This window comes from Ovis aries, chromosome 10, assembly GCF_016772045.2.
Source record: "Ovis aries strain OAR_USU_Benz2616 breed Rambouillet chromosome 10, ARS-UI_Ramb_v3.0, whole genome shotgun sequence".
Classification (NCBI taxonomy): domain Eukaryota; kingdom Metazoa; phylum Chordata; class Mammalia; order Artiodactyla; family Bovidae; genus Ovis; species Ovis aries.
In genome coordinates, this window is record NC_056063.1 from 32,009,595 (window position 1) to 32,021,141 (window position 11,547).

General features: G+C 44.2%; 1 protein-coding gene across 6 annotated transcripts in view; it reads left to right on the forward strand.

The window, feature by feature from the left end:
* FLT1 (fms related receptor tyrosine kinase 1) overlaps positions 1–11,547 on the forward strand; it is a 208,841-nt gene that overhangs the window by 113,792 nt on the left and 83,502 nt on the right. For all 6 annotated transcript variants that reach the window (XM_015098156.4, XM_060394469.1, XM_042254849.2 and 3 more), the window contains 2 exons: positions 6,132–6,440; positions 11,379–11,525. In XM_015098156.4, the coding sequence (XP_014953642.3) occupies positions 6,132–6,440; positions 11,379–11,525 (456 nt within the window). The remainder of the gene's footprint in view (positions 1–6,131; positions 6,441–11,378; positions 11,526–11,547) is intronic.

An 11,547-nucleotide genomic window follows, 5' to 3' on the forward strand; every position in this document is an offset into this window, starting at 1 on the left:
TCTTCAGTATTTTTTAAAATATTACACTGCTTTGGTTTTTAAAATTGGAATTGAAATAAAATCGAATGAAATTCAGTCCAGTCCCACTGGCCACACTTTCAAAGCTTGGAAGCCACAGGTGGTCCTGTGTTGTACAGGGTTGCTCCAAGCCCCTGAAAAGGAAGCAGAACTTGGGTGATCCTGGACCTGAGGGGGCATCCTGAGGGGCCTAGAATTTGAATCGGTTGAAAGAAGAGAACATTCTGGCCTTGGCATCTTCAGAATCAAGGCAAGAGGACCAGCAGAGAGGCCCACAAACTATACATCTAACCACTTGCAAGTTCTAAACCATGTGAATACGCTGGTAGATTTGGTTTAGCCTCTGGTGGACAAATGTGCTTTCATGATGACCTGAAAGTCAGGTGCAAGTCGAGAATTCTGGGTCTGCTAGAAGGGGCGTGTGGTAGTGCTGGAGGTGCAGGAGGAGCCTACCCCTGGCCAGCCAGCATTACTTGGCTCTGTCCCTACCGCAAGGGGCCGTGGACCCTGGGGATGGTCTCCCCAGCCACACCTCCAAACTCTGTTTCCCCTCCCCAAGACAGTCTCCCTGAGCCCCCCAAGTGTGCAGACCGCCCAACAGTCTGACCTCAGGAGGAGGAGGCCTGAGACCATCTGGAAGCAGCCTTGGGATCATCTTCCAGGGAATTCCAGGACCCCACTTGGCCCCTCCATTGTGGGGAGGGGTACAGCCAGAACAGAGAGCCCTGTGCCTGGGTCCACAGGCAGTACTGGGAGAGGATGCCCTGACCGAGGGGAGCTCCTCTCATTCCCCCATTGATCCGTGTCCCCAGGGAAGGTTCATGCGTGCTCAACATCCAGCCTGCACATGCCCCTGAGTTCTCCATGGCTCCGGCCTACATCTGTGTCCAGTACTGCTTCTGAAAGGACTCCAGCTGACAGAGCAGACCCCCTGCTGAACCCAGACAGAACTCACCCTTCACCTCCTCCCTACCGCATGGTCCACTTTATAACCATGGAGCACTGGAAACCTTTTCTAGATCCCAAGGCTCATCCATAGAAAGGAGTGATGGGGATTGTATTCCAATATACCTGACTGGAAGCTCACAACATCTTGCCTCTAGAAGTTTAAGAGCTTTAATCTTAAATCTGAGCACAAATTCATTCCGATCAAGTCCCCATTGTCTGGCATATCATTCTCCTAAATTCTTTGCTCCCAGTTTTGAAAAATTATAGTTTTTACTGGTAACTGAACATTACTGATGTTCATTACTTCTAAAACAATTCTTTCTTACTCAAATCTCTGTCGTGAGATTTAGTCTCACTGGATGGTTTAGTTGCTAAGTCGTGTCCAACGCTTGCGATCCCATGGTCTGTATCCTGCCAGGCTCCTCTGTCCATGGGATTTTCCAGGCAAGAATACTGGAGTGGGTTGCCATTTCCTTCTCCAGGGGACCTTCCCAACCCAGGGATCAAACCTGAGATACGTGCATGGGCAGGCAGATTCTTTACCGACTGAGCCACAAGGAAAGCCTAGAGATGAGACTAAAATGTTGCACATTCCATGACTATTTCTTGAAAAATGAGTGTATATTTGTTCAGTGTTTATATTTGACCTAGTGCAGCTCATGCTTTAAAAGAGCTGCCTAAAATTTAACTGCTCGAAATCAAAAGACCTAGATCTGGATCTTTCAGTTCAGTTCAGTCGCTCAGTCGTGTCTGACTCTCTGCGACCCCATGAATCGCAGCATGCCAGGCCTCCCTGTCCATCACAAACTCCCGGAGTTCACTCAGACTCACGTCCATCGAGTCAGTGATGCCATCTAGCCATCTCATCCTCTGTCGTCCCCTTCTTCTCCTGCCCCCAATCCCTCCCAGCGTCAGAGTCTTTTCCAATGAGTCAACTCTTCGTATAAGGTGGCCAAAGTACTGGAGTTTCAGCTTTAGCATCATTCCTTCCAAAGAACACCCAGGACTGATCTCCTTTAGAATGGACTGATTGGATCTCCTTGCAGTCCAAGGGACTCTCAAGAGTCTTCTCCAACACCACAGTTCAAAAGCATCAATTCTTCGGCACTCAGCTTTCTTCACAGTCTCAACTCTCACATCCATACGTGACCACAGGAAAAACCATAGCCTTGACTAGATGGCCCTTTGTTGGCAAAGTAATGTCTCTGCTTTTCAATATGCTATCTAGGTTGGTCATAACTTTCCTTCCAAGGAGTAAGCATCTTTTAATTTCATGGCTACAATCACCATCTGCAGTGATTTTGGAGCCCCCAAAAATAAAGTCTGACACTGTTTCCACTATTTCCCATGAAGTGATGGGACCAGATGCCATGATCTTCGTTTTCTGAATGTTGAGCTTTAAGCCAACTTTTTGACTCTCCTCTTTGACTTTCATCAAGAGGCTTTTTAGTTCCTCTTCACTTTCTGCCATAACGGTGGTGTCATCTGCATGTCTGAGGTTATTGATATTTCTTCCTACTGATCCTCATTTCAGTCAAGGTTGGCCCCTCCTTAAAATACAACAGCAACAGAGTTGCCTTCCAAACTAATGGCAGCTGGTTCGCTGTGGCCATTAACTCCTTCATGGCTTCTTCTCCACACTTCTGCCATTCACTAGAGGGATGGGAGGGGGAGGGGTTGGGAGGGAGGTCCAAGAGGGAGGGGATAGATGTATACCTATAGCTGATTCACTTTGCTGTACAGCAGAAACACAACATTGCAAAGCAACCATGCCCCAATTAAAAATAAAAATAAAATCAGAACCTTTCAGCACTCTATATACAAAAAACACCATAGTATCTAATTAGAACACACAAACCTTTCCAGTCACCACTCACTATCTAGAGAATGCTATTTCTGTTCTCCAGTAGAAGTCAAGTCTTCCCTGTTGCCACCTGCAAAAGGAGAAGACACCTTTCATCCTTCTAACTTCTATAGTTCTCTCTCGTCATGAACTTCATTCATTGGTTTGATCCAATCAAGTCAAAATGGCCAGCCCCAAGTGTGCACCTTTGTAAATACAGTCCTCTGTCATCTAACCCTGGGTAGAATGTCTGTTCTGAGCAAAGGTGAGTCTTCTCCATGCCATCTCCTAAGACGCTGTGGATGTGATCACGTGTCAGATGCATGAGTATGAGTTGGTTCTGCTGCTGACTGGACTGATTCCACTACAGATCCTTAAGTGTGGGAAGATTGCTTGTTTTCACTTTGAGAGTCAGAAGGCAGACCTGCTTTCTTAGGTCTGTTTTTGTACTCAGGCTGAAAAAAATTGACATGAATTAAGGGGAGAAATCCCTCTGGATTCATTAACTAGTTTAGGACATCTTATTTACCATCTCCCATGCGTCAAAAAAGAACAGCAGAGGGGCTGTCCTGAGAAATAGATCATTTCTAAGCACTGTCTGACAGCATAAACCAAACCAGCCTCTCCACAGGGTCTCTCGCCTGAGAAACAGACCTGAAAGCTGCCTTGGTGCTTCTCTCTTCCTGTGTGTGTGTTTTTGCTGTTTTGCTGGCACTCAGCATGACTGTGGGTGTGTTAGCAATTACTGAGGCTCAAACAGGAACAGCCCGGCCTTATCTCCCTGGCTTCCCAATGTCACTAAATGCATTTTATTTTGAGATTCCTGGTGGTGCTTGGCAAAGATAAACAAAATCTTCCATCAGGAAACCTGTGAGCTATTTCCACAGGAAGTTTCAAATCACTAAAGTAAATAGAAACTCTCGACATGATCTCAATGGTGTTACTTCGGCCCCCTTGGGTCCTAACCACAAGGATGAGACTTGGTAAATGGACGCTCGCCGTCTTTTGAGAAATGAGTGGATTGCAACCAGGGCATGAGACTTCGGTCCTGGTATGTGTGTAAAAGTTGATGGCTGATGGTTTGCTCCTCATGCTGGGAAAGTGTCCCAAATATAAAAAGATGAATTCAAGGGGCTATTTCTGACACCTTATTGTTATGTTAAAAGAAAAAAAAGGGACTGTCAGCTGGTTCTGCCTCTTCTGGCAAATTCTTAGGGTTTTTTTTATTTTAAAAGCAGACAAACCCATGGTGCCTCCTCTCTCTCCCTTCATTGACGGCTTCATAAACCACTGCTACCCCCATCCTGGCTCCCAGGTTTCAGATGAATACTTTGGCATTTCTTCAGTCGTGACACTTTATAATAAAGCCAAAGCCCAGAAAAATCAGAAAAACAAGCAAAGTGAGATTTAGGAAAGAGTTGATATGATATCTAATTTTGGACTATTGTCCCCTTAAGGTTTAAAGGTTTCTTTATAGCTTTGTGTGCAAAGGATAATAATAATAATAGCATAACATAGTGCTTTTCATCTTCAAAGTTCTTTGTGAAATGTTGGCGACAATTCTTTGCTCGAGTGCAGATATGCTGCTAGTCACAAGCAATGGAAAGGTTTTGAGAGCAGGCCAGTTCAGGGCCAGGAACCAATGATTTTCTAAAGTTGTCAGGTGAGATGGTCCAAAAGGAGATGAAGGAACTGTCAGTGTAGAAGCCAAATGATGGTCCAGGTTAAGAAAGCTGAGGAGGGAAGCTGTGAGGTGTGGCTAGAGGGGACAAGAGGATGGAAATGAAGGTTCGCTGGGAATCGTCGCTGGAGAAAATACCTTTTAATGATGTAGCCCCTTTAGGAAACTGTATAATGTTGTTTTCTTTAAGTGGATATAGTGTATGTGTATTTGGTTCAAGAATTTTTCTGTTTTTTTTTTACCTACCTTGGCATGCAGGATCTTAGCTCTCCTGCTAGGGATCCAGCCCATCCCCCCTGCAGTGGAAGTGCAGAGTCTTAACCACTGGGCCACCAGTGTGTGTGTTAATTGCTCATTCGTGTCCAACTCTTTGCAACCCCATGGGCTGAAGCTCGTGAGGTTCCTATGTCCGTGGGATTCTCCAGGCAAGAACACTGGAGTGGGTTGCCATTCCCTTCTCCAGGGGATCTTCCCGTCCCAGGGATCGAACATGCGTCTCCTTGTGTTGCAGGCAGTCTGAGCCACTGGGGAGCCAAAGAAGTCCCTTAGTATGTTTTTGAGAGCAAGTCTGATTTAGAAACCATCCGCCCCCAACTCTGTGCACTCTGGCAACTTTCCCAAATTACTTGTCTGCATTTTCAGAAGAACTCTTGCTCTTTTATGTTAAGTAGAAGTGGAGTGATGACCAAAGTGAAGTGAAAGTCACTCAGTTGTGTCCGGCTCTTTGCGACCCCATGGACTATACAGTCCATGGTATTCTCCAGGGCAGAATACTGGAGTGGCTAGCCTTTCCCTTCTCCAGGGGATCTTCCCAATGCAGGGATCAAACCCAGGTCTCCCACATTGCAGGCAGATTCTTTACCAGCTGAGCCATCAGGGAAGCCCAAGAGTACTGGAGTGGGTAGCCTATCTCTTCTCCAGCGGATCTTCCCGACCCAGGAATTGAACTGGGGTCTCCTGCATCGCAGGCGGATTCTTTACCAACTGAGCTATCAGGGAAGCCCCTAAGTTAAGTAGAACAATTACCATAAATGGGTACCTGAGCAGGATAGCTGGCTCCCTTTGGCCCCTCGGTACCAGCAAAGAGCAGAGGAATGTTGGGCCAGCCCAGCTAGGGAAGGATGCTGTCAGTTCAAAGTGTAGGATTAAAGTGTTGACTGGAGTCTCCTAGCTCCAGCCTGGGACTTCCTGTCTCCTTCACAACTTAGTTAAGTAAATTTGCCTATCAAAGCACCTGTGGTGTCTTTTCTAGCACAAACTCCTCTTAGATCCCTTCACTATCTTGCCCACTTGCCAGGAGGAGTTCTGTACATGATAGAGCAATGGGTTATCATCCCAAGTTATAAAAAAGCATTCCACTAAGCAATATTTGGTAAATAAACATACCCTCCTAAGAACGTCCTATTTTGCATTTCCTGCCTCACTTTGATGGAGCAAATTGAGTTGGTTCCTACCTGCCACATCTGATCAGTTCCCTTAAAAAAAAAAAAAAAAGATAAATACCATCCTTATAATGCTGATGCTGAGACCATTTGTGCAGGGACAGTTCTTAAGATCCTTGACTATCTTGTGAGGAGATACAGTCTCAGGTTGAGACACTGATTTTCTGATGAACTCAAGTCCTTTGTTCTTATTTTCCAGATGTGCCCCATGGATTTCAGGTGAGCTTGGACAAAATGCCTGCGGAAGGAGAGGACCTGAAGCTGTCTTGCACGGTGAACAAGTTCTTGTACAAAGACATTACCTGGATTTTGCTGCGGACAGTGAACAACCAGACCACGCAACAGAGCATCAGCAAGCAAAAGACACCTGTCATGAAAGAGCACTCCATGACATTCAACCTCGTCATCAAGAACGCCTCCCTGGAAGACTCAGGCACCTATGCCTGCCGAGCTAGGAACATATACACAGGGGAAGAAATCCTCCAGAAGAAAGAAGTGATCATTAGAGGTGAGCACTGCAACAAAAAGGCTGTTTTCTCTCGGATCTCCAAATTTAAAAAAAGCACAAGGAATGATTGTACCACACAAAATAATGTAAAACATTAAAGGATTCATTACCAAGTAACAGTTGTCTCATATCATCTTGATTTATTGTCACTGTTGCTCATTTTCCGGCTCAGAGGAGAAGCTCCTCCCAAAATGAGTTTGGCGATGATAGGAGTAACAATGAGCCCGCCTGGGGCCCCCAGCTTGGGGCGCCCCATTTGGGCCAAAGGGGTCCGCTCTCTGGGGCCGACCCAGTGCACGTTTGGATTTGGAGGTTCTGTTGTGTTTTGCTCTTTGCTGTCTTCTCCCGCCTGATAAACGACAACTGGGGACTGACCCTTTCCTTCCACTTTAATGCCCGCCCCTTTTTATGTTCATGCTTCCAAGCTGCCAACCTGAATAATTTAAACAGATGCTGGTGTCTACCAAAGATGGACATGGATATCGGTTCACTGGCCAGCCCAGAACTAGGGACACTTGAACTGGAGACTCTGTCGGACCTCTGCCGGATTTTATTTCCTGCTGTTGCCTCTGCTCTTTGATTTGTAAATAGCACCTGGATGATAGCAAGTTATAATGCTTATTTATTTGAAGATGCTTTTTTTTTATATATATGTTAAGCACATTAATTTTAAACTGGAGCGTCTAAGATGGTCCCCAGAGGTGCAAGGTGTTGGGATAATTCAGAGGTCTTAAAGCTTTATCACAGTGTGAATTACAAAAGTCCACTCAGGCCAAGCCCAGTTCTCTCCTGCGATTCCAGTATCTAGTCAACTAGTCCAGTGGGCTCCCTCCTCACTGCCCCTGAGTGGACCACATAGCCATTGACAGCACCTGAACAGAAAGTGGATCACACCTTCGTTTTCAATATTCTTGTTCCTGGTGAAAGAACTTGACCCTGTTCGATGGATGCCATTCAACGGTGTGCCATAATCAATTTATCAAGAAAATAAAGGCTATTGTGACCAGAGGTTTAATGCATTTTCTTAAACGTCAATCTCAAATTTGTCCATCCAAAAAAAAAAAAGTCCACTTCCCTCATATGCAAATGTTAATAGGGGTTATTTTTCCCCTGGGGATTAATGGTAAAACTAGAGAAGCAGGACTCAAGAGTCATTCTAAAATGTATCCCATTTTCTAATCCAGAGAGATTTGTAATCTCTTGTTTACAGCTTGCATTTGAGGGGAAAGTGACTTTTTCACCAATTTCATATGCATTGTTCTGTTGTTTTCATTTATGATTGATCATTGCCTGTGACTTGCCTGAACTACTGGGAAGCAAATTCTAATGACCAAAATAGCCAAGGCTGAGAGCAGCGGTGGCTGGACTGGGTAGTAAGTAGGAGGTGTCAGCATGACAGCTCCTGAGGCCTGGGAACTCACCAGACTGTTTCCTCCTTTAGGTAGCAAGCTCTGTCCCACGGCTAAACTTGTCTTTCACGTGGGAATTGCTTTTGTCAGATGTGAAGGAGTAAACAATAGCTTTTCCCCAGATTGCCACTTTCGTGGAGCCCCAAATGCTTTGAAAACAATTAGCAACCTGGAAGTTGTCAGCCCAAAGGAAAGAATAATCAATTGTATCTGGAAATTTTACCTATGGCTCTTTAGCCTGGCGAATTGTTCATTATAAGTCAGTGTGTTCCTCCAGGAAACAGTGCCTTAGTGCCGTAGGACTTGGGGGAGGGGGGTGCTCAGTTTTTTTTAATAAAGCTGAAAAAGCAAATGAAAAAACATGGTGAATTGGACATGCAGAACCGATCATTTCCCGGGTAGAGGAAGGACACAGTATTTTACAAAGGATGATGTCAAGAATCCCTTAGAGTAATGAATCCTTCCAGAGAGTTTCTAAAAGAAAAAATATGATTGGGTGGGTTTTGACTTTTGTCCATTAGTCTTCTGGGTGTGGCATAAGGGTAGGGGAGGAGAACAAGAAAGAACAAGGAGCCTGCTGTGGAGAATGACTGAGATGGAGTAGAGGGTGTGAGGCTGGTTCCTCAGGCCCCTTTCCAGATGGAGAAGAGAAACCACTTATTTGTGGGACCCAGCAGATCTCTGGGGCACAGATGCTGAGAAGGAAAAGGACCTGGTAGGGTGCTATCTTTGGCTACTGATAACCAGCAGAAATATTCTTTTCATCCTGGTTTTCTCCATGTGAAGGGATCTTCTCCCTTTCATTAAATTTTGGAAAGCAGCTATCTGTTTCCATCAAATAACTCAGGTTTAAAAATATGGGTGCAGTGTACCTTTTCTGTATTTAAAAATGCCGAAATAGATGACTATAAAGTGGGAATTGACTAAAAAAAGGAGAGAGAGATTCCTTGGTTGACTTAGGCCATTTAGAAACTTGCCAAAAATGAGACTTTGCACCTAGGAGAAATTTTTTTTTTTCAAACATGGGTACAGAGGAAAAAATCCTCATACTGTATGTTTCAGACATGTTGATATGAACTCTGTATTTAGCTGAGAGTCCTCTGCTCGTACTTCTGTCTTTGTGCTACTTCTTGTCTGATGTTCGTTTGGTTCAGAGAGGGCTTTGGGGAGCTGCGCGTGACGTTTATGTTAAAATGTTCTCTTTCGTATAAACATTGTTTTCAAACACACCTGTCAGGGAAGCCAGATCCTGTCTGTGCTGTTGATGGTTCCAGTTTGTAGCCATGAAAATAATCTGGATGTGACGGGCCATGTATTCAGGCTTCCTTTTTATAAGAAGACCTATGGGTAATGATGGATTATTTTTTCATATTTAGTGCCTGGGAAATAGTAAATGTGCTGGAGGAAGCTGCTACAAGTATAACCCAGTGATCTGGGTCTGTTCTGGGTTTTAAATGAGATGTGTCATACTTGGCTGTAAAATATGTGAAATAGTAATATGATGCTGTTCTTTATTATCTTGTCATGTTTCACTGATATGTCTGGGGTCCTGATTGTAAAAACGTCAAAATTGTAATGATCGAGCATGTAAAAGTTATCAAAGTGGAAGAGTTTGATACATGGCTGCGTTAAGCTACTTGACGGGGCGGACAGAATGTAAACCCAGAAATATTAAAATGAGTCTGCACGACAGACTAGGAGAACTGCACTAAAACAGGTCAAAGGATGGTTGCTGTTACGCATTTCACACTCTGTTTGAAGAGTCGATGCATTAGCACTCCTTCAGTTCTTTTTGCCTTCAGATTCCATTTTGTATAAAATGAGAAAAGGCTAATAATCATAAGCTATGGAAATCCAAACTGAATGAGAAATCTGTTTCTTCTAACAGACAGCCACCCTGCCACGTCATGCTGTGTCAACATGTTATCAGAGTCATTTAGTAACATACTTTTTAACCTGAGGTTTCTCAGCTGCTCTAATGAATGCTCATACAGAGTCTCCCTGCAGGAATAAAATCAGAAAGGGGGCGGGGGGACTCAGCCGAGTTCAGCAGGGACATGGAATCAAAGCCATTCATTGCAAGGTGTCATCTCAGAGCATTGTGGGTCAGGAAGATCCGCTGGAGAAGGGATAGGCTACCCGCTCCAGGATTCTTGGGCTTCTCTGGTGGCTCAGACAGTAAGGAATCTGCCTACAATGCAGGAGGCCTTCAATCCCTGGGTCGGGAAGATCCCCTGGAGGAGGGCATGGCAACCCACTCCAGTATTCTAGCCTGGAGAATTCTGTGGACAGAGGAGCCTGGCGGGCTACAGTCCATGGGGTTGCAGAGAGTCGGACGTGACCGAGCGACTAAGCGCACACATATACGCTGCTTTCACAGTGTTAGTTCAATGAGAGGAGGACACCAGAAATGGGCAGAGTCAGCGCAGAAACCAATCACACAAAATGTGTGAGTCATGCCAGAACTCTTTTGATTTATCTTCCCAGATGGGCAACAAGTGGTGGGGAGGATGGTTTGAGAGAGTGGGAAAGATCATAGGAGCCAATTTTATCCTTCTATCTTGGAAGCTTGACTTACCAATCCAGCACCTGTCCAACTAGAATGTATACTCATCAGCAGGACTGACTCCATTAAAATAGAGACGCTGTACTCACGGGGCCTTGGGGTACTGCTGTTTCTGTGTGGGATTTTAGTGTTATAATGTATTGCCTCCTAATGTATTAAATTCATTTTGTTGTACTATATTGGTTGGCATTTTATTAAAATAAATTGTATCATATTTGTATGTTTTAAGAGAAAGTAATATAAAATACATTATTTGTGCTATTATATAGTACAAAAACTACACATCTGTGCCTCTGTCTCTTGAATTAATCCTTTGGTCGTTTGCATTGGGGAAGGGATTGGAGGAAGGAAACATTCCTAATAAAAAGTTTTCAAAGTTCAAGAAATTCTCCTGTTTGGTCTGCTACCTTACAGTTTAGGTTGCTGACTGCTGAGAGACACAAGCATGCCCTCCCATGTTAGTAAGATGCAAAAATGCACAGTTAGATTAGCTCATCACTATCATGTGAATAAAACACAAAAAATGCAAAATTCAGTTAGCTCATCACTGTAACTCCCTGCATATATGTAAAAATTCACTACCAGCCATATCCAAAATTATGTCTGTTTCCTTTTTAGTTCCTAAAATATCATGCAAAAATCTGTAAATTTTAGGGAAAAAAAAAAAAAGCTTCTCTCAAAGAAAGGAAGGAAACTAGCTGGCCAGGCAAAAACCTTGATACTGAAATCTAAAAATACAGAACTGAGTGCTTGATTTTCCTCTGTGTTCTAACAGATTTCAGTTTATTGCAGTAACTTAGGAGGAAGCGGTAGGCTAACCACAGGAAAAATGGAGGGCACAAAACATGAATGAACACTTACAGCTGAGTCTTGCTGCTTTTCCATCTGCAAAGTGTCGATATGCATATATAACGAAAGAATGAGACCCGCGAGTAATAACAATTCCCTTTCTTTATCCACTAGATCAGGAAGCACCCTACCTCCTGCGAAACCTCAGTGACCGCACAGTCGCCATCAGCAGTTCGACGACTCTAGATTGTCATGCTAATGGCGTCCCAGAGCCTCAGATAACCTGGTTTAAAAACAACCACAAAATACAGCAAGAACCTGGTAAGAGACTTTTTTTGTTGAG